Genomic DNA, 24,301 nt, shown 5'->3' with positions numbered 1-24,301 from the left:
GAGAGAGGTGTTTTTTGTTAAATATAAAAAACATTTTTTTAACTGAAAAAAAGGATAAAAATAAAGGAAAAAGTAAATGGAGACAGAGAGAGTGGGAGTGGAGTTGGGACAGAGAATACAGAGGAAAAGGAAGTATTGGGATAAGATTAAATTTAAAAAAAATAAGAAAGAGAGGATATAATTATAGTTATAGATGTTAAAATGGACAATACCTATGGGTATGTTGTATAACCTGTATTTTTTTTGCAAGCAAAATATAAACAATTAAAACCAAGTGATGGAACAATTTTGTTATGAACATTTTACATAATTATATTTTTTATATTTACAACATTTTTATACATTTCAAATTATCGCCTGTTATTTTTGTGATGAGTTGATTAAACCACTAATGAATAATATATGTGATTCATTATCTAATATGGCTTCCACAATTATAACATATTATTTTTCTAAGGTAAATACATAATTATATTTGTATGTAAAGGATAAATGAATTGTAATGTTATTTTTCTCCTTTTATTTTTTATGGACTTTCCTCTCCATTACTGGAAAGTCGATCTACTTCCTTTCTATTGATTTTTGGTTGAATTTTGGGCTCTTTCAAGAAAGCATAGACCTGCTACCCTCCACACATACAACTAGGTTGATTGAACATAGTACGAGAAAGAAGCAAAAACAAGCTAACATTGTAGTCATTGTTCCAACCAAAGATTCTCTACTTGTCTCCTTTTTCTTTCTTTTTCTCTCTCTTCCCCACTTCAAAAGTATTTCAGATAATAACACTGCATGGGGTCAGCTTTCATAGTTTCATATTTGGTCCCATCTACCACTTCTAGCATATACTATGATATGACATCATTTGTGTCTCCTATTTTTTTTAACTAAACCCCACTCACCAATAATACAGCACATGTCATTACCTTCCCATAAAAATATATTTGAGCTATGTTAACACACTTATTTTAATACACTTTCTCCAACAAATATATTATTATTGATTTATTGGTATTTGGATCTTCTTCTGCAGTTGTACCTCTTCAACCGTACTAAAATCTTAAGTTTCAACATTTCTAAAAAGAGAATAGATAAAAAAAGAAAATGTATTTGTGTTATATTTCAACATCAACTGGAGAAGATCTAAATCTAAATAAAGAGTTGATGAATTTATACAATCTAATATTCAATATGAATTTAACTTAATAATAGAGTATTATTAGCATTTCATAACACTTTATATTGTGAATTAATTTTTGTGACTCTTTTTTTCTTTATTTTTTAATTGTTATGTTCCTTGTTATCGTTGGTTATTTTTCATCTCTTTTAACTTCAACATGACATTTAACTTTGAAGAGATAATAACTGAATCATGAAATTATTAATTTATTGAAGTGATGTATGGTTTGAATAGGAAAGCTTTATATAGGAAAGCTCCACTAGAATAAAAAATTTAACATATGTATTCATTATTCATGAAAAATGAAAAGAACTTAGTCATAAACATAACTAAGATGCTAATTTGACTCATGAGGTATTGGATCAAACATTATATTGATGATCAACACAACTTTATTTTGTTAAGGCTTCTAAAAATTGCATCTAGCAGCTTGAGGGTTGCATCTATTGTAGATGTCATGGACTTAGATGTTGATTCTCTTTGATACAAATGATTGAAAAGGCAATTAAAGGCTAAAAAGTAAATTGAAGATGAATGTTGAAAGTTGATAAGTGAACTTATTGAATTTGAATTGTTTGATAAAAACAATTGATTAACTCACCTCATGATTGTAAAATTATGTAAAAAGATTTAAGTGAGAAGCTTATAAGACATAAATCATTTTATTTTACTTATCAAATCTAGGCTTATAAATACTAAACTTTTCTAAAAGTATCTTATAAGCAAATATATATATATATATATGTGGTCAAATAAAGTTTTTGACTAACTTATAGTGTTTTCTTATATCTTGGCAAACACATTAAATCAGTCAAATTCTAAGGGAGACAATAATCAAATAAAGACAACTAAAGATGTCATGGCCTTAAGTTTCTACCATTAAACTAACTTCTTTGAAGGAGAATATAATGGGATGGTCCATTATTCCATGCACGGAATTATAGAGTCATCATGGTCATAGGTCTAATATTCTGTCTTTTTTCAACTTGGGAGTGCCCCTTTTTCTACTTTTCATCTTTAATTTCAGCCACTTGAGTTCTCATCCCATTGCTTGTGGCATAGTTTTGAAATAGGTGGATGTTACAAAATTCATGATGCTAACCTTATCCAACAATAGTGACATTCATAACCCTTCACAATTTTAATGAAAGTGAAAGTAACATATCAAACTACATCATGCAATTATCCAATTCCAGACACAAGTGTCTTTACATAACTATATATCCGGCTGTATAAAAATACAAGCTAGGTTATGTTATCCTAAACTATATCTCAATCATATCTCGGATTAATGATTTTAAAGTAAAAACAGAAAATAATTAATATTTATTTTTTTAATTAATATAATATGTTTCATTTGTCTAGGATATGGTTTGAGACAGGGACAACACATCCCATGAACAATGCAAACATTTAAGCATTTCTTAGCATCATTTTTTACTATATACTCAAGGGTGAAACCATTCATTTTAAGGAGGAAGGGCAATTAAAATCTCTTTCTTTGTGGGCCATGTATCATCTTTAGGGTTTGTTTGGAAGTTGAATTTTGGAGGGAAATAAAAGAAAATGGAAGACTTGAGAGTCATCTCACAAGTGTATTTCAGGACTCTCAAGTCTTCCATTTTTTCATTCCCCTCCAAAATCCAACTCACAAACAAATCATTAGGCTTTGTTTGGAAGTGTGGTCTTAGAGGGGAGGGGAAGAGAATGGATGGCTTTGGAAAACCTTCCCATTATTTAAGAGTTGGATGAAAGAGATTGAAAAGTTTTGGAGGGTTTCTCAAACCCTCTAAAACTCTATGTCTATTTTTAAAGTTATATCAATTTGAGTTTTTTAGATAAATATAGCTAAAAAAATAGTAACATTATATGATTATACATTATTATCAATTTCTCATTGTTAATTACATTTTAAAGGAAAAATAAAAAAAGATTATTACATTATCATTAAATTACTCTCATCGTCTATATTTCATACTCTCAAACAAAGAAGTTGATTTCCTTCATTTTTCCTTCTTTTCCTCTCATTCCTAACCCTTTGATTTTTCTCCTTCCGGTAACTATAGCAAAGTCTTAATGTTATTTCTTCATAATACAAATTACTGCTTATATACAGGTATGCCAGTATCTCATAGTATAGATCACAAATGTAGTCCTATAGAGTTAAAATCTGACAAACAATATGAAAGTTTCATCTTTTCACTCTTGATTGTTTAAGACTCCATAGTAGTACTGAGACATTAGAGCAATAAGCAATAATCACTTTTTAAAATGATTTTTTTATAAGACTTTTTAAAAATGAATCTGGTAATGGTATGGTGAATTTCATACTCGATATGCAGCAAGAGAATCTTATGACTATAGTGATGTTAAAGAGTTTTATAGATCTAGTTTATAACACAAGAGCATTGTAAATTTACAGTACTGACCTGTACGGACTGTGTATAAACTCAGTTAAGCAAATCTTTCAAGCGAACAAAACCTTTTTTTCTTCTTACTGGCAGCATTTTTCTAACTTATATTCCAAATTTCAAATCTGTATGGATCAGGGGCATAAATCTTCGGCTAAATAAATTACTTTAAGGTCATCACTTCATAAGATTCTTTTCCTATTTTATGGGTAGATTAACTGTATTTTGTGTCAGGATTATTCTTTATCACTGTAATCTCCAAAGACCAACCATGTATAATGTATTGGCCTAAGAATAATAGGTCAAATATAATACAGAAAAAAATGAAAAGAAGTACTAATGGGCTGACAAGACAGGGTCAGAAACTCAGTGTATAATGAACTAGATTTATCTTAGAAAAAGTACTTTTTTGTAAAATATATTTATGCACGATTTGATCCTCCATCATGCTATTGGGTTGAAGCATAGTTAAAACAATTTTTTAATTAGCATAATATTTATGTATTGTCAATATAAAGATTAAAACACAGTTATTATATTATCTATCATTCATTAGTTTTTTTTAATAATCAATAATAATTAAATATAAATAATGAATAATATAATAACAATATATAATGAATGATATAATATAGTACATATATTTTTCATCTATTTTAATAGGGCATTAGAAGCTTAAGCACATGTTCAATGGTGAATGGTATTTTATCAACCATAAAGACAGAGAAAGTGGAAGAGAGTGGAGAAACAATACATAGGTTCCCGAAATCAAAACAAATTTTTTATAGATTTTAATTTGTGCTAAATAAAAGAACTCCTAGACTGGGGGCATACCTACTAATTAGCCCATTAAAGCCTAAGCACATGTCCAAAAAAGATTAGTAATTTTTTAATCAGATCATAGAGTGATCAAGAATATTATCTTAAAAAGATCTCAACAAATGAAGGCTCCACATAGCATCATATCCACGCGTGTCTGACTCTGATCTTAGGCCAATTAAAATTTGTCCACAAAAGTAAGAAAGAAATAAACAATACAATGGAATAGTACATTTTTTATCAGGAAAAAACAGAATTATAAGACAGCGACAAATCTAACATTGTTACATGTTTCATGCCTATCCTTTGTTTGGTGTGCTTTTACTCGATCACACAAATTGCACGTGACCAAGTGACATTCCACCTTTTGATCATGACAGTTAGAGACCAGTCCATGTTTCAGCCACTTACTGCAATAGTTAATAATATATTCTCCTAACAAATTATCCCTGGATTATAAAAATGATATATATTACTTGTAAATTAATCATTAATAAATAAAGTATTATATTTGTGATATATATGTTATTAGAAAATGATATATATTTTCCTATATGTTAATAAGTCTAATGCATAGCATAATCAGTATAAACTTTAGTATACATAACAATATAACATGACAACATGTACATAACTGCTCCCTGTGGTTAGAATTATAGTGTCTAAGGACATAGTTTAAGGCAAGCTCTTGTACTTGGTTTGTGACTATTAAGTATGGAATAATGGGAGGTGCTCACTTACTCGATGAGTAAGTTAAAAACTTATTTCATATTTTAGTCATTCATTTTATGATTATCTAGTAGTACAGATCTACTAATTAATTCAAATCATATAAACCATTAGATTTTTATAGAATGAATGACTAAGATGTGAAATAGATTTTTTTTAACTTACTCCTGAAATAAGTGGATCATTATTAAAATATTATCATGTTTCCTTACTTTACAATTGTTTACCAAAAACTTGTAGTTAGTGCTGATTAGTAAGAGCCCACCATAAACTAGGCTTAGTCACTCACAGGTCATAGCCAAGCTTTTTCCTATATTCAATATACTGTCAAATACATGTTCATGATTCCAATCAATTAGAGAGCTTGTCAAGTAAGCTTGTGAATCATGACCCATTACTAAACTTGACATAATGAATCCACTTTGATTATCAAATTTGAATTTTAGTTATCAAACTAATAATGGTCAGACACAAAGGTACTGTTAGGAGATAAAGATGATAAGCATTGGTGTTTATAGACAAACAAACACAATTGGTGCAAAGAACATTTATAAAAACATCAATGGATGATTGACTGTTATTTTGTATGGGGCCAAACACCAGAATAGTGGAAGTAATATACCTAAAAGATTCTGAGGGCACAAAACTTTACTTGAAGAGAAATAGGACTAAATGGTTAGATATAAATACTATATGCAATGACATCATAAGATACCTAGTGTGTTCAAGAAGTTATTCTTATATACCTTTTAGATCAAAAACATTTGAAAGCATTATCAAAATCTAAAGTCAAGTTCTGTCAATAAGCCATATATTTTAAAGTAGATTAATTTTATATCATGTTATTGGAATTCCTTTTTTCTCTTTCATATTTCCCCTTTGTCTCTCTTTAGATCAAAGTCATGTAAATAAATATTCTGATTCATAGTTGTCTTTCTTTCTTTGCATGATGTTTGTTTCCCTAGTAGAGTTCATGTAGTCTTGTGTGTACCATTAGTTTATAGGTTACAACCATACACAATGGTTGTTTCTAGAAATATAAATAATATTATTGCTGTCAGAAATAACTATTTTAAAGACATTCATAGCACTGCTTTCAATTGTGCAACTAAACTAACAACGCCTCTATGATAAAACAATCTAGTTCTTACTCATACAATATTCCATTGCACCAAGGAAAACATCAAACTATACCCTAAAGCAAGCAATATGTAGGTACAAGTGATAAAGTGTAAAAATTATAAGAAACTAAGATATAATATAAAATTAATTGATAAAATATATAAGCTTAAAATAAGAAATTTAAATTACAATGTAATTATTTATCAACCTCCTCAAAAGTAGAGGTATGAAGTTCAACTGTCATTCTCCGCTGAAAAATTCGTCCATCCCTTACAGACGTAATAAAATGCTATAATCAATGGATTTACAATATTTTTTATAATGTGAACATATGATCCACTATTTATATATAATCTTTAATGATGATATGATTAACACCAGCATATGGTACATACAATAGTAATTGATGATGTAACCAATTAATGTGTTGACACATCATCAATAATAATTAAAACCAAAATAATGAACTTAAGCTATAATAAAACAGATGTAAAACTAAAATCAAAATTATTTATATTTGCATGGACTAAAAACATAGTTAAGTTCTTATCTAAATCATAAAATCTCTAGGGCTAGAGGAAAGATATATTAGACCCTATCGAGGATTGAGATTGTAAAGAATGGGTGTTCTATAATGTTAGATTTGATTCGAGTGAAACTTGCATGGAGTAAGACTCCTCTCAAATAATGGAGAGACAAGTGACTTTTTCCTTTGTATTTTAAGGGTAAAAGTGTAATATCATTTTAAATAAAAGGGATATGAATGTCCATGTGTGTTGCCTTTTCTTTACTTTTACATAGTACTTGTCTCTCCATTAATGGAGAGGAGTCTCACTCCCATGCGCCTTTGTTGGCGCAATTAATGTGTGTGCAAATGCAACGAGCTAGACATCAAAAGAGGAAACCAATTTGTTATGAAGAAACACACTGATCCAGGAAACCAATTTTTGTATACAGACTTGTAAATTTGAATTCTACTAGTATTGCTAGTATGTTGTGTTGGCTTACCAAATTGAAAAATCAAAACCCTAACTTGTAAAAACTCTACCACATAACCACACAATAAGAACAATAAGGAGCAAAGAGCAAGTTTATAAATAAATTAAATCAATTTGACATTGATTGCAAATTCGACTAATTATTTAGCTCCACAAACTATATTTATGAACTAAACAAATTGAAATTAAGCTAATTAAATAAGCAAACTAAATTTGAGTTAAATACAACTAATTCATTATATTTATGAGTTGTCTCATTTATTTATATTTATATATAAGGAATATTAATTAAATTTAAATGTATAACCATATTTATACATATTTTAAAAATATGATAATTATTATATATGTACATTTATATTAATATATGAATATAATATTAAATATATAATATAACGTTAAAATTTCCATATAAATCAATTTATATATATATATATATCAATGATCATCATTCAAGCTGATGGAGGATATAAGTTTGATTCGTTAACCCACTTGAAGGTCCATTCATTGTAATTGAGTTGATTGTTAATTAGACAAAAATTCGCATTGAACTCGACCCGAATTAATCCTTAATAAATCAAGTGAGCTAAACTCAACTTTAGACTCATTTCCATCTTAGTGGTGATTTATCTGATAAAAACAGAAAAATATAATATCCTAATGATTATGCATTTTACATAAAATGAAATGATGTAAATACAATTTTTAACATTGTTCTTCCAGAATGTTAAAACTTATCACTTATGAATAAAAATGTAATAATGAAGTGAAGACTGATGACTACTATTGGCAATTTGAAATGTCGTGTCCATGATTGACAATATCTACCAAAATTATAGTTGATATGAGTATATTTATTTTTAAATAGGACATAAAATAGTATGTCTTGCTCACTTTAAACCCGGTTAAACCGATTTAACCCGGTAAGTTAACCAGACGGTTCACTTAAAAATTAAAAAAAATTGATCACTGCTCTAATATTTTGTTTTACTACCATCTATAAGAAAAGATGAAGATGTTATTACTTCAATCTAATTATACATAATTATTAATTATATAAAGTTTTATATTTATATATAACTATATATTTATAGATAAAAATTGTTAATTATGTATGGATCACCCGGTCAGACCGGACGGTTTAACCGTTTAAACCGGTTAAACCAAATATGGGACATCTGCCTGTTTAACGTCTGACTAGGGTTTCACAACATTGTTGGAACTAATGGAACTAAGTTTTTTTATATATAATGATAAATTGGAAGAGAAGTTGCACTTTACTATGTTTGAAAAATAATGAAGGATGTTCAAAACGTTCATTCGAGCCTCTTGGTATGGTTTTTAATCATGTTCGTGGGCGGCTCATTTACATATTCGAAAGGTTAATGGGCGAAAATAGCATTTTTGATAAACATTTTTGAGCAGATTGACAAATTTTTTATGCCTTTCTCATTCAATAATTACAGATGAGCAGGGTATATGGACTTGACCGAAATTGCCAATTATGATAGTAACCCTTTTAGGAGAGTGAGGATGAGTTCAGCATTTTTTGGCCCATAAGTCAAAGGTCCGTGAAAGACATTGTACGTCAAAGACAGACAAGACATATGGACTTGACCGAAATTGTCAATTGTAATAGTAACCCTTTTAGGAGAATGAGGATGAGTTCAGCATTTTTGGGCCCATAAGTTAAAGGTCCGTGAAAGACATTGAACGTCAAAAAAATGAAAGGCCTGAAATCATGTCATTTTCCTTCATTTTTTCACCACTAAAAACCCGAATATCCGAAACCCACCCATTTACCCATCAATTTGCTCCACGCACACCCGAACATTTTCGCAACTCCAAAAAATCGAAATTCCGGATACACTTCTACGTTCTCTCTCCACTTCACTCAAAATCTCACAATCTAAATCCACAGAGCCAAAAAACAAAAAAGAGAGAAAACGAAATCAAAAATGGGGTTCGGTTTGTTAGCTTCCAAAGCCATGAGACCAACCTCAAGGCTTCTCAATTCCGCAAACCCTAGCAACCTTTTTCTCCGAACCATAGTCTCCAAACCTGAGCTCAACAAACCCGAACCTTCCGCCGCAACGGAGCCACCGCCGCCAGATCTACCACCCCGCACTCCTGTCGCCGGCGCTAGGGTCCATTTCACCAACCCCGATGATGCCATCGAGGTTTTCGTCGATGGTTTTCCCGTTAAGATCCCTAAGGGATTTACTGTTCTTCAGGCTTGTGAGGTCGCCGGCGTCGATATTCCTCGATTTTGTTACCATAGTCGATTATCTATTGCCGGTAACTGCCGTATGTGCCTCGTTGAGGTTGAGAAATCGCCCAAACCTGTTGCTTCTTGCGCTATGCCCGCCCTTCCTGGTTAGGGTTTTTTTAATTTTCAGATGTTGATTTTGGGTTCTATTGTGTGATTGTGTGTTGATTTTATGTAATTTGTTGATGTTTTCGTATTTAGATTGATTTTGTGTTTTTTTTATTTTCAATGTTAATATTTTATTTACTTGCGTGAAATTTCTGGTTTTGATGCACATTGTCAAAGTGATCAAATTTTGATGAGTGTCTGGTCAAATTTATTCCTGATTCAAAGTATTATGAACTTTGATCAGTTTAGTTTATGAGTTGAATGAATGTGCACCGGCATTATAACGGTTTTTTTACATAAAAAGTTAATGTCTCTTCACCCTTTTTTAATGTATGGGTGGTGGATGATTTGGTCGGAGTGTAACCTTGCACTGATAGTGCACAACCCTTTTCTCTTATTTGATTTGAATGTGTAGATTGTAGATAATGGTGATAATGATTTATCATTTGTCCAGTTTGTTTCGCTGTTTGCATAGACCTTTTTCTGTCAAATTTTACTTAATTTATAATTTATGTACATATTCACTAGCACAGACACCGAGAGATGCACATCTTTGAATTTTCTTTTGATAAAACCAGATTTTTATTGATTCATATTGAAGATTAAAAATGTACCCTAATGAGATGTTGGTCTTTAGGGATGAAAATTAAGACCGACACACCTGTGGCAAAGAAAGCGCGAGAAGGGGTGATGGAATTTTTATTGATGAATCATCCATTGGATTGCCCAATTTGTGATCAGGGTGGGGAATGTGACCTTCAGGATCAGTCAATGGCATTTGGTGCTGATCGTGGTCGATTCATAGAAACAAAGAGATCTGTGGTGGATAAAAATCTTGGACCATTGGTCAAGACCGTGATGACTCGATGCATTCAATGTACAAGGTCATATTGGAACCTTTTTCCTGCTTATCTGATTACTTTGAATTGCATATTTAATAAAATATTAGAAGTCAGATATGCATAATGATTTATCTGTTCTGAAAAAGGTATCGAATACTTCAATAAGTTATATTATGTTTCTGTGTAATGTGTAGAATATTCTTGTAAGAATTAAGGACCTCCTTGAGCTGCACAATGTCATTTTAAAATGAAACAGTGACCATTTTGTTATTTTTGAGGAAATTTATGGGTCAATTTAATTTGCTTATAGTGAAACTGACATTCCTGGAGGAAATTTAGTCTGATTGTTTTCGTTGTTTGTTGCTATGTCAGCTAAAGGCAGGCTATAGTATCTTTTAATTTCTGGTTTTGACATTTGGTGATTATAGGTGTTGGCAATTTTGTGAAACCTAACATTCAATATTTGAGAAACATGATCAATGTTTTCAGTTGAATACCAACTATGGTTTCTTTTACTTTCTGATTTTGACATTTTGTCATATAGGTGTTGCCAGTTTTGTGAAACCTAATCTTCAACATTTGAGAAACATGATATATGCTGTCAGTTGAGTGCTATATGTCTTGTAAAGCAAACATGCTTCATGTTGTCACTTGAATGTTGTATGTCTTGTAAAAATAATGTTATATGGGTGCCTTATAAGGCTCTGGTGGAATATCTTTCTTCAAACAGGTGTGTTAGATTTGCATCAGAGGTTGCAGGGGTTCAAGATCTTGGCATTTTAGGTCGTGGCAGTGGAGAGGAGATTGGAACATATGTTGAAAAACTTATGACAAGTGAACTTTCTGGAAATGTGATAGATATCTGTCCTGTAGGAGCACTCACTTCAAAACCTTTTGCATTTAAAGCCCGTAACTGGGAGTTGAAGGGTACAGAAACCATTGATGTTACTGATGCTGTTGGATCCAATATTCGGATTGATAGCAGAGGACCAGAAGTCATGCGTATTCTTCCTCGTTTAAATGAGGTTAGATTCTGATGGAAGTGTTTTGTTGAACTGTTTATGGCTCCTTTGTTATGCTTTCTAAGGCCTTAATTTCCGTTGCAGTTCTTAAAATTATTAAATCTCTTTAAAAACCAACTGGTGAAGCTGATTGCATTTTTTAGGAAATTTAATTTGAATTTTTGCTATTTATTCGTTTGGTGTGAGTTTGGAAAAGGAAATATTCCAATTTAGGATTGGTTTGGCACAATAATTTCTATTGTAGGACCAAATAACCCGTGGGAGTGGTTACAAAAAGTCTTGAAAAAATCCTAATCCACTTCATGGTGGATCAAAATTTTATAAGCTGCTAGTGAGGAGCCCCTGCAAGGACTATTGGAATCAGGGGCTGTGATCTATCATTTTCTGTATTAATGTTATAATGCTTAGTGTTCTCAGATTGATTGATAATATGATGCTTCTGGCTAACGTGCTAGAGAAAATCTAACTATCTTATAGAGTTTCTAATCTTCTAAAAACATGTTTGGCTTGCCCGCTGCAGGACATAAATGAAGAATGGATTTCAGACAAGACCCGCTTTTGTTATGATGGTTTGAAAAGGCAGAGATTAAATGACCCTATGATTCGTGATCCCGATGGACGTTTCAAGGCTGTGAGCTGGCGTGATGCCCTTGCTGTGGTAGCAGAGATTGCCCATGGAGTTAAACCAGATGAAATTGTTGGAATATCTGGCAAACTTTCTGATGCTGAGTCCATGATTGCACTAAAAGATTTCATAAATAGGTTGGGCTCAAACAATGTGTGGGGTGAAGGCATTGGCGCAAATACTAACGCTGATTTGAGATCAGGATATATTATGAATACTAGTATTGCTGGTCTTGAGAAAGCAGATGTTTTCCTGTTGGTTGGTACCCAGGTATATACATATATATCTACTTCTTTTTGTTGGCAAACAAAAGTTTAGATGAGCTGGGTCCTGGAGGCTCACCTCATCCAGGGCACGCCCTATGGCTCTATCTCTACTCTATTTTTTTATGTTAGTGATGATCAAGTGAGAGAGTGTGTCTTGACGCAATGATAACGTTACTTGCCTTATGACCTGAAGGTCATGAGTTCAAATCCTGAAAATAGCTTCTTCGCTTGCGAGGGTAGACTGTGTATATCTTCCTTCCCCAACCCCCACTAGGTGGGAGCCCTGTGCACTGGGCCACCTTTTTTAGTGATCAAATGATTCATGTGTTATTGAAAAGCCATTCCTTTTTAGCAATCTTCGCACTCAATTAACTGCTGTATGGGGATTTAGTGCATGGGGGAAGTTAATGGGGAAAGATAAGATTATTCAACAATAAATCTTGTAGAAGTATATTAGTATTTTGTATTTGTGACTGCGTTTATCTAAGGGTTAGTGGGTTATATATAGATTTGGGATATTTTGTGCATAATTTTGTTGCTTCTGGTGTCTTAAGATTGTGTGATGTCTTGATTCCCAAATTCGTAGCCACGGGTGGAAGCTGCTATGGTTAATGCCAGAATACGGAAGACTGTCAGAGCATCCCATGCCAAGGTTGGGTACATTGGACCTGATGCTGATTTCAACTATGATCATGAACATCTCGGTACTGGCCCAGAAACACTTCTTGAAATAGCCGAGGGTCGCCACCCATTTTCCAAGTTAATCTCAGATGCCAAAAATCCTGTTATCATTGTGGGTGGTGGGATTTTTGAGAGGAAGGACCAGGATGCAATTTTTGCTGCTGTTGAAACTATTGCAAAACAAGGGAAGGTTGTCAGATCTGACTGGAATGGCCTTAATGTATTGCTTCTCCATGCTGCCCAAGCTGCTGCACTTGACCTTGGACTTGTGCCCCAATCTGAAAAAAGCCTCGAGTCTGCAAAATTTGTTTATTTGGTAGGTGCTGATGATATAGACTTGGACAAGATCCCTGCTGATGCTTTTGTGGTTTATCAAGGTCACCATGGTGACAAGAGTGTTTATCGTGCTAACGTCATTTTGCCAGCAGCAGCATTCAGTGAGAAGGAAGGGACTTATGAAAATACTGAAGGATGCACTCAGCAAACATTGCCTGCAGTTCCAACAGTTGGTGACTCCAGAGATGATTGGAAGATAATCCGGGCTCTATCTGAGGTAGCTGGAGTGCGTCTACCGTATGATACAGTTGGTGCTGTTCATGCCCGAATCAAGACCGTAGCCCCAAACCTTGTACATGTGGATGAAAGAGAACCAGCCACATTGCCTTCGTCACTGAGACCAACCTTCACTAAGAATATTGATCCAACTGCTTTCGGGATTGCAGTCGAGAATTTCTATATGACTGATGCCATAACAAGGGCTTCAAAGATAATGGCACAATGCAGTGCTACACTGTTGAAGAAGTGAAGCATGGATTTTTTTTGGTTTAAATAAAAATGCAGATACATGTTTTCCTTTTCCTGACCACTGAAGACCTTGCTTGTCCAAAGCTTCTTGGATGTTGAAAGTATTCAATAAATTAAAGTATGGTTTATTTGTTCCATTTGTAATATGGTGTAATTGCACCGTTTTGTAGAATTGTTGTCATTTACTGTATGGGTTATCCAACTGATTGTGAACGCTATCTACTTTCCCATCAATTTTCTAAACCAATTGTATCAACACAAAATCCTGAGTGGCTTTTGTTTTATGAATTAGCATTCAATAAAGATGAAAGAAAATTAGTGGAAAGCTATAATAGTACAGCCAAATTATAGTACAATAAAAATTGGCGGAAAATTAGACCTCTAGGTATTGTACAAGGTTAAAGATTGTCAAGAAGTGAACCACATTATTCCAGAAGGGGTCAATCCTCTTTAAAAAGAGGAAAGATACTTTAGCAAGAACCTAAAACTGAAAATTGGTGGAAAACTATTGCAATGGTAAAATTGTCATATATACTGATTTAAGATTTCATCTTATATTTCTTCATGGATTAATCTATTTTGAAATCATGAGCCAGAATACTGGTTCTACCTTCATATTAGATATGCCTTTTATTGGGAGTTACTCCCATAAATTACACTATTTTTTTCAATGGCAATTCTTAGTTTCCTTTATACTCCTGAAGGGTTTACAAAATATAAGAAGAATGAGCTTTCTGTGTGCATTTTATTAATCCCAAAAGGTGACTATGCTGAACGATATTGCCAGACATTAAATATCAATTTGATACCTTTTATGAAGATCAAACCTTTGACATTCAAGTTTAGAAGCATAAACGTATAAGTTAAAACAATCTCATGAATGTCCAGGTTTATCATTATCTGTTTCAGCAGCAACACAAAATGTCTTCAGGAATTGAAAACTTTATACCAAACTGCTTTTGATCTCAACACTCCTTAGTCCTTCGCGTATAATAGTTACTTCTGCACCTTTGAACATGAAGATATACCTGTCTGAATATATGAGCTGTCCCAATTCTTCCCATCAAACTGCTTGATTTCAACGTGTATCAACGTTCCAGGGTCGACACACCTGAATGTAATTGCAACTCCGTCTGGATTTGAGCGCGGAAAATAGAATGAGGTTATACCACATATTTTACAGAATGTGTGCTTTGCAGTGTGAGTGCCAAAGGTGTAAGTTGAAAGAAACTTCGCGGAATCTCCCAAAAGCTCGAAACTGTCAGCAGGTACAATAAAGTGAGTGTTAGCTCTCATGTAGCAGTCTGAGCAATTGCAGTTCCATGCTACAACACTTGAAGGAGCAAGCACTTTCCACTTTACATTCTTGCAATGACAACCTCCAATATGAACCACATTCTCAACATCCATTTCTTGGTTTCTAAACACCTGAAGATCACAAATTAAATGTACACTCATGTCAACTCTAGTTTATTAAGTGAGCAACAACGTAGAATCATATCCACACTGGAGCATGTACATATAATAAGAAAACTTTTAGAGACTGAATTAAGTAACAAATGGATTCTGCATGACATAAATTTGTATAGATATTGAACCACTAGAGGGTTTGGTGCAACGGTAAGATTGTTGCTCAATAACCATGAAGTCACAAGTTCAAATTTTTTTATTGAACCTCTAGAGTAAGGGTGATTACTTATGTTGCCAACAAATTATAGATTTTGTTTCTAAACAAAGAAGAAAAGAAAGAAGTAAAAGTGGGGGCTCAAAGATAATAGGATTTAGCATTTTGCAGATCCAAGTGTAGAATAGGGAGATCAGGACCTAGTGAAGTTACAGAATACTAATCAATTATTAAGTCAGGTACATGTTCAACTTCTGATTTTATTTTATTTTGATAGAAGATGTTCAACCTCTTCTAATCATCTTTGTCCTTTCATAACAAAAAGCTTGAAATATACAACAATATTACATATACTTCCCTGGTTCCCAAGGTTGCAAGTAGAAAGCTTTAAAGACAGAATTACTGTAAATGACAAAAGCATAAGTGAAAGTTGCAGCCTCCCAAAATGATCACATAGTGGGTCCAGAGAGTATATGTAGAAAAGAAAGAAGCTAAATTTGTAAAGTGATTAGGTAACTAATAAAAATGGAGCAATCTATGGAAGAAAGGGGAAAACCAAATGGTGAATTTGTAACATAATACATAAATAAGTGCTCACTTCAGTGGAATGGATGATGCTAATTGCTCAATCTCACTGGAACTGGATTCTTCACTTTAGACAACTTTAGATGAGGAACTTTGCTTTCTCTTCATTTTATTATTATTCTCCTTTCTCACTTTTGTTAAAAACTTATCATTCTAAAAACAGAAAAACAACTATACTGACACACACCATTATTATATCTTAGACAATGTCAACTTGTCAATTACATTTTAACTATAGAAAATTAAAATCCTAAACAAAAACAAAAATTGGGCCATCCCCTAAGCCCTTGCGTGATCCATATCCCTTCCTTATTATTTTTATTTATTTCTAACAGATTGAATAACGAAATATAAATGCCATAACTCTACCTTAATTAAAAAAAACCAATTCATTTCAATGAATTATTTTGTACTAACTAATACTAACAAATTACAATTCCTATCTGAAGGTAACAAATTATATGTATTTTTTATGCTGTCAGTAAATTATCTATCATTTATATGTTAATTATCATTGACTCTCAAACAAAAGTAATACAGATTAATAGTAGATAATGTATCAACAATATAAAAATTTGCATTAACCGATGTATAGATTTTAAACTCTCAAATTATTGAATTTACATTTAACAAATTTCATTTTTAAATAGCTAGTAACGACAGAGAGGTGGTGAGGATTGTAGCCATTTTTTATATCTTATAGATTATAAGCGATTCTGGGTTTGCATCTGTGTTACTAACATTTCTTACAACAATTGGGCATTTTGGGCTCTCATAAGCCCATTAGCTGGAAACTTGCTCTATGAAGTGGCCTTAATCTAAGACCAAAAGTCATATGAAGATTAAAAAATGAAAATAAAATCCAAAAATAAAAAGGTAACACTTGTTTCTTTATACTTTGCAAATTATATATATATATATATAGAGAGAGAGAATGGAAAAGACTTAATATGGCAGAAGGAAATTAATCAAGAAACTATTCATGGTTCCCATAAGAAAACCAAGGGAACAAATGTACAGAATGTAAAGTTAGTAACAAAAAAACCCACCTCATATAAATAGAAAAACACGGTCCAAAAAACATAAGGGTATAATATAAAGGATCTGAAATAAAAAAGACAACAACTTTGGTTACTAAAGCAAAAAAAACATTACATGAAAACAATTTGAAAAAAAATAGAAATTTAAGATAACAATTCAAAGAATGTTTAGGGCAAAACAACTGTGCCAAATCATTAAAAAAAGATTATTTATGTATGATAGTAACTACCAAATTTTGTAAAAGGGAGAAATAAAATAATAGATGTAGAAAAAGAAAGAATTAACAAATAGCAGCTCATTGGATTTGGGAAAAGGAAGAAGAAAAGACATGATGAAGAGATTAACCTCTTGCTAATCTAGCACAATAATACTCTTGGGAAATAGTAATAAAACATGAGATAATTTAATTTGATTGTAAATCAATTTAAATAAGACTCAATTCAAAATTGAGTAAATTATATTTATATTCTCTAGTAAAATTACATAAATCACTTATCCATTTTTCACACTTACACAAATCTCCTAATTTATCTACATACATTATAATATATTATACTCACTATCCATATACGAAAGATAATTGTAATTTTTTAAATAAAAAAAAGTGATAAATGTACTTAAGTTAAAGGAAATATGATATAGTATGGAGATAAGACCAAATAGTATACAAGTCAATATTTTTTCATTATTTTTGGTTCATTGCAATATAGCATAAAAGTAATTTAAATAATATTTCCTTAGAATTATTGATGTATTTTATAACGAATCAAAAATAATAAAATACATTGACTCTCATACTATTTGAATTTATCTCCACAATATATTATGTTTCTTTTAAATTAAATTAATTACACTCATCACATTTTTTGTTTAATAAATCATATTACTTCTCGTAAAATAGTAGTTATGACAATGCATATATATAAATGTGGTTAGTTTATAGAAGTATAAAAAATGATAATTTATATAATTTCACTTAAACTCACTAGTATTAATATATTTTATTCTTCAAACTTCAATTAAAGAGTAAATAGAAACTTATTAAAAGCACATTAGAAGTAGTAAATCAATCAAGAATAAATTATTGAGGACATGTGTCATCCCCTTTGAATTTTTGTTGTCTCGTTTTATATATAGCTTTTGGTTTTTTTTATATGAAAATTATAACGATTTCTATTAGATTTTTATCTACAATTTCAAACATTGATATATTTTTTTCGAGAAAAATATATTATAAATTTGTTATATTCTAAGGTTTCAAATTTCAACTGTTTATGTACATCTTGATTTTTTTGTACTACTAATAATATTTTTTCACCTTTTGGGTAAGAAATTAATCATTTTCGGAGTGTGTAACTATCTCTCCTAATAAATCTTTGACATTTTATTTATCGTAAGTATCTAGCGGAACCTTACACTACTAAATCACCATTGTAATTTTGATATATAGATTTTGGTTTGGGTAAGAAAGAAAATTTTATAACCTCAAACCAAACTAAACAAGTTGAGTTTGATTGGTCAACAATTTATTCCCCAAAATCCAACTGAATTAACATGTTGTACACTCTTAGGTTTGAGAAGTTTATGGAACAAAGCACATGGCAATCCTAATTGCACATTGTACCTCATGAGGCTCCAATGGACCACTGAGTGAATGACCTGATGAAGATATTTGTGGTACACTATCACAATAGCTAGTCAAGTTGAGTTGGATTCACATGCCCAAGTATATGTATATATTACCATTTTATTCACTTTTGCTTATTTTCCTTCTTCTTTCCATCCTACTCTAAAAATGTATAAAGGCTAATGAGTTTGTAGAGAGATTATAGGAAGTTTATGAGGAAAAATTATGAAAATAGGTTTTTGTGGTGTATTATAAGGGTACATCCTAATAAGGTGAGTTTGGCACAATAATAATGTTGCTGTTTAGTGATCACCATTAAATTATGATTTCAAAACCTGAAAATATCTCTCCACTAAGTGAGAGACTTATGCATTGGACCATCTTTTCTTATTAACTATATGTCTTAGATATACCAACAACTAGATCCTAATATATTTTGAACTAAATTTTATCAAAATAGGCATACTTTCTTCCAATTAAGAATTTTTCATATGTATAACAATAATCAAACTTCACATATCATACATAATATTTATGGAAATAAGTTACGAAATTTATACGAGTCTTTTATAACTTATTTTAATAAGCTAATTAGGTATTATAAAAACAATTTTTTTAACTTAATTAAAAAACTTGTACACACTTAATTAAATTGAATATCCAGCTTTTTAAATCAAGTTATATGAGCTTGCACTCATGACTCACCAACGAGCTCTTTAAATATGTTTAGTACTTACTATTACTATTGGGTTGTAAAAATCTTGATCAAAGTATTGGTCAAGTGGTGTAAAGTTTCATTAGATTTTTAGGATAATCAAAAAATTAAAAAAATTGATTACTGAGAGCGACACCAATTAAAATAAGCAAACATAAATCCCAAAAAAGATTAATTCTTTACTCAAAGAGCGAGAGGATACCTATAAAAAAAATCAAATTTAAGAACCAAGGGACAATGGGCTGGAAATCCTGGCTCAGGTTGGTCCACAATACATTGATTCAATATTATTTTTTTCAATGTCACTGTTTCTAAAAAAAAGTACATAGTCCCACTTACCTAAACAGCTTATTAATAACATGTTTTAATTGCTTTCTGATAAGCATCACTATCAATTGTTAAGGAGAATGAGCATCCTGTAATTAGTTTATAAAATTATGCTTATATTGCTGCCATGTCCTACGAGAAATAACATAATTTACTACTTGAATGTCATGGTCAAAGATTCTTCTACATAGCATGGAATTTTATATAGAATTGCATGAGTGAATGTCTCTTCAAAGTGATCCAAAGATAGGAACCTTTCACTGACTTATGGAAGACCTTTAATCATAAAAATCAAATTTAGTAGAAGATTTTCAACTATTGAAGGAATTATGCATGATTACATGGATAGCTACATATCTTTATTTTCTTGCACATTTTCCTACATCTTTATTACATTGATGGAGGAGAGAGATCAAATTACAACCTATCCTTTTGTTTTTATATTAGTATTTTACCCCTCACGGCGATGCAAGTAAATATCAAAATGAAAAGTTGTACTTAATAAATAATAATAACAATATGATTATTATTATATATTCTTCTACATAAACCCGAATTAAACATGGTTAAAAACATGCTATCAATCCTAAACCCATCAAGTTTTGGATAACACAAATTGGAAACCCGTCTGAAAAGAGTGAGACTCTCTCCATTCTCACTAAGCAACTTCAATCTTAAATTTGAATAATGTAATCTTAATTTTTCTAATAAAACCAATGTTTATTTCTCTCCCCCAAATCCCAATTCTCCAATTCTCTTAGCTCTGCAACATTCTTGTGTTTGAAGTTTGAAGTTTAATATTTCTACATACCTCGATTATGTTGATTATGATGTGATATGGTAATGCTTTTTCTTTATATATAACGTGTTAGAGTATTAAGAAGGAAGAAAATCGAAGAAGAAGAGTATGAAGAAGGAAAATTAACTCAACCTAAGAGAAGAGAATAGAATGAAGAAGAATTAGATGAGTTGTTGTAAGTAGTTGGAAGAGTTTCTATTTCTGGAATTTTCAATGTAGTTAAAGTAGGTGATCAAGGCTATTTATAGTAAGCCTCTCAAAAACTAACATAACTACCATAACTGATTTTTGAATTATAAACTAACATCCCCCATGATTCAAAATCAGTTTACAACTGCATTGTTCCCAATTACATTGTACAACTTTAACTACACAACTTCTATTCTTTATTGATCATTCTCCTTGATTGTGAATGCCCATCATCATCCTCAATTCTTTGAATCTTTCTGCCTTTAGAGCTTTGGTTATGATGTCTGCGATTTGTAACTCATTTTTGCAATGAGTTAGCTTTATATTTCCTTCTGCAACTTGTTGCCTTAGGTAGTGATACCTTGTCTCGATATGCTTGCTTCTGCTGTGTGAAACAGGGTTCTTAGCTAAGTCTATCATTGACTTGTTGTCTATCAGTAATTCAATACCATTCTCATTCTTGATGTCGAGTTCCAAAAGAAGTGAAGTTAGCCATGAGGCTTGACATGTTGTAGCACAAGCAGCTATGTATTCAACTTCACAAGTTGACAATGCTACTACCATTTGCTTCTTAGAACACAGTGAGATTGGGGTACTTCCCATCAAGAATATATATCCCATAGTGCTCTTTATGTCTAGGATGTCTCCACACCAATCTGAGTCTGTGTATGACACGAGTTGTGATTTAGTTTTCTCATCTTGATGTGGAAAGACTATGCCACATTTTAATGTGCCTTTCAAGAATCTCAATATTCTCTTGGCTGCTAGCATGTGTGATTGTTTTGGTTTACTCATGAACCTGTTGATTACCCCTACACCATAGTAACTCTCAGGTCTTGAGTGACATAGGTACCTTAGGCTTCCTACAATTTGTCTGAATGTTGTCTCCTTAGTAGTAGCTTCTTCATCATAGTTTCTCAGCTTTAGATTTGTCTCAGCTAGTGTTTTAGTGGAGTTGCATCCTGTCCTCTTGAATTTGTTTAGGACTTCAAGCAAGTATTTCCTTTGGTGCATGAACAAGCCTTTTTTAGTGTATTGGAATTCCAGACCAAGGAAGTAAGACAATCTTCCTAGATCTGTCATTTCAAATTCTTTCTTAAGATTCTCTTACAATTCTTCAATTCCTTTTGAACTGGTCCCTGTCACAAGTAAATCATCTACATATAAACAGATGAATAGAGCATCCTTATTCTGATCACTCGGCTTGATGTACACTCCATATTCCACTGTGCATTTCTGGAAACCAGACTCAGATAGGAACTTGTCTATCCTTTTGTTCCAAGCTCTAGGGGTGTGCTTTAATCCATAGAGAGCCTTATTCAATCTGAGTACTTTCATTTCATTCCCCTTGCTGACAAAACCAGGTGGTTGTGAAACATATACCACTTCTTCTAAGATACCATTTAGGAATGCAGACTTTACATCCAATTGCATAGACTCTAGTTCTTCCAGCTAGCAATAGCTACAATGAGTCTTATTATTTCCAACCTTGCTACTGGTGCAAAGACCTCTGAGTAGTCTAGTCCTACTTTCTGCATAAATCCTTTAGCAATTAGCCTTGCTTTGTGTTTAGCTATAGTGCCATCAGGTTTCAGTTTTACCTTGAAGATCCACTTGACATTAATTGGCTTATTGTTTGATGTTAAGTTCACTAGTTCCCAAGTGTTATTCTTTTCTATGGACCTGATCTCATCTTGCATAACTATTCTCCAAGTACTATCAACTATAGCTTCTTCAAGGTTGATGGGTTTTGCATAAGCAAATAGAGTCATATGTTGGACTATGTCACCTTCTTGATTTATAACATCATTAGAATTCAACTCATAGTCTGCTAACCAATTTGGAGGATTTCTTGTCCTTGTAGGTTTGTTTCTACTTGGTTGAGATGCTGAGTTAGTGTTCAATCTCCTCTCATTCATTCATGCATCATCATCAGGTTCCCAGTCTATTTCTAGTCTTGCTAATGGAGTAGGATTTTCTCTATGCCATTTCCATGAGTTTAGCTCATCAAAGTATACATCTCTGCTGAAAGTCACTTGGTTTGTCTCAGGGTTGTATAGTTTGTAGGAACCTATGGAGTTGTAGCCTAGTTGGATCATTGCTTCAGCCTTGTTGTCAAGTTTCTTTCTTAGCTGATCTGGTATATGTCTATAGCACAAGGACCCAAAGATTCTCAAATATTTAACAGATGGTTTTGTTCCTCACATTGCCTCTTCAAGTACTTGGCCATTAAGTCTCTTGGTTGGACACCTGTTTAATATGTATGCAGCAGTGGTTGCTGCTTCTCCCTAGTATTCATGTGGAAGTTCCTTGCCTCTTATCATGCTTCTAACCATGTTCAAGATGGTTCTATTTCTTTTTTCTGTAATTCCGTTGTGTTGAGGTGTGTAGGGGGCAATTACCTTATGCACAATGCCTTGAGTTTTGCAGAACTCCTCAAATTCTCCTGAGTTGAACTCTCCACCACTATCTGTCCTTAGAATCTTGATGCATTTTCCTGATTCCCTTTCAACCAAGGCTTTGAACTATTTGAATACAGAAAGTGCTTCACTTTTAGCCTTTATTAGGTACATCCACAACTTCCTGCTGAGTTCATCAACAAAAATGATGAAGTATTTACTTCCTCCCAATGAAGGTGTGTCAAAAGGACCACACACATCAAATTACACTACATGTATGTGTTCTTTTGCTCTTGATGAAGTGTAGGCACTGAAGGATGATCTTGTTTGCTTGCTAATTTGGCAGTTATCTCACACTTTATTTAGAGCTTGAATTGTTGGTAATCCTATTTCCATAGCCTTTGATTTCAACAAGCTTAATTCTCTGAAGTTCAAGTGCCCTAGTCTCAGATGCCATAGCTAGGAGTCTTCTAATAGGGAGGATGCAGATAGGCACTGAGTTTCAATTGTTTTGAGACTAACTTGAAATGTTCTATTTTGAGCCATAGGTGCCTTTAGTATCAGCTTGCTTGATGCATCAAATATCTTCACCATTCCTTGATGCATTTGGACTGAGAAACCCTTTTTTATCAGTTGTCCAATGCTAAGAAGGTTGCTTTTCATGTTTGGAACATATAGTACATTAGAAATCAAAGCATTCCTACCATCTCTTCTGCTTATTAACACATCTCATGTCCCTTATACTTGGATCAATCTACTGTCTGCAAATCTCACACTATATTTCCTTTGTTCATCAAAATTCACTAGCCAATTTCTATTTCCAGTCATGTGATTTGAGCACCCCGAGTCTATGTACCATTTGTCCTCATTGCCTGATTCATTGTTTGTGACCATCATCAGCCACACAGGTTCATCTTCTATCCTTTCAGTGCTTTCTTTCTTGGCTAGGTAAGCTTCACTATGAAGTTTGCCTTGTTTCTCGTACTGGTTTGAGGGTGCCTGACATTCATTGCTAAAGTGTCCAATCTTGTCACAACTGAAGCATTTTAGTTTCTTCCTATCCACCCTCCTTTTGTTGTTCTGCCATCTTTGATTACCACCTCTTCTTGTTGACAATTCTGC

General features: G+C 32.4%; 2 protein-coding genes across 3 annotated transcripts; one reads left to right on the top strand and one right to left on the bottom strand.

The window, feature by feature from the left end:
- Positions 9,120 to 14,120, top strand: LOC109345141 (NADH dehydrogenase [ubiquinone] iron-sulfur protein 1, mitochondrial-like). Its single transcript, XM_019583959.1, has 5 exons — positions 9,120 to 9,632; positions 10,271 to 10,517; positions 11,206 to 11,500; positions 12,018 to 12,392; positions 12,975 to 14,120. Exons 1-5 carry the CDS (start codon positions 9,215 to 9,217, stop codon positions 13,872 to 13,874), a joined length of 2,235 nt encoding a protein of 744 aa, XP_019439504.1. The 5' UTR covers positions 9,120 to 9,214; the 3' UTR covers positions 13,875 to 14,120.
- LOC109345140 (centromere protein V) lies at positions 14,658 to 16,174 on the bottom strand. Of its 2 annotated transcripts, none has more exons than XM_019583956.1 (2): positions 16,096 to 16,174; positions 14,658 to 15,301 (listed from the first exon to the last, which is right to left on the bottom strand). In XM_019583956.1, exon 2 carries the CDS (start codon positions 15,281 to 15,283, stop codon positions 14,870 to 14,872), a length of 414 nt encoding a protein of 137 aa, XP_019439501.1. In that variant the 5' UTR covers positions 15,284 to 15,301; positions 16,096 to 16,174; the 3' UTR covers positions 14,658 to 14,869. The 2 variants fall into 2 exon arrangements, with proteins under 2 accessions (XP_019439501.1, XP_019439502.1); XM_019583957.1 differs by having other exon boundaries at positions 14,658 to 15,293; positions 16,096 to 16,129.

This window comes from Lupinus angustifolius, chromosome LG04 (genome assembly GCF_001865875.1).
Source record: "Lupinus angustifolius cultivar Tanjil chromosome LG04, LupAngTanjil_v1.0, whole genome shotgun sequence".
Classification (NCBI taxonomy): domain Eukaryota; kingdom Viridiplantae; phylum Streptophyta; class Magnoliopsida; order Fabales; family Fabaceae; genus Lupinus; species Lupinus angustifolius.
This window is presented reverse-complemented; position numbering and strand designations above follow the sequence as displayed.

Bases quoted from the DNA above. Each gene is read 5' to 3' on its own strand.
- LOC109345141 (XM_019583959.1), top strand. From the start codon at position 9,215: ATGGGGTTCGGTTTGTTAGCTTCCAAAGCCATGAGACCAACCTCAAGG. The intron at 9,633-10,270 runs GTTAGGGTTTTT...GTTGGTCTTTAG, and splicing joins CGCTATGCCCGCCCTTCCTG to GGATGAAAATTAAGACCGAC. The intron at 11,501-12,017 runs GTTAGATTCTGA...TGCCCGCTGCAG, and splicing joins TTCTTCCTCGTTTAAATGAG to GACATAAATGAAGAATGGAT.
- LOC109345140 (XM_019583956.1), bottom strand. From the start codon at position 15,283: ATGGATGTTGAGAATGTGGTTCATATTGGAGGTTGTCATTGCAAGAAT.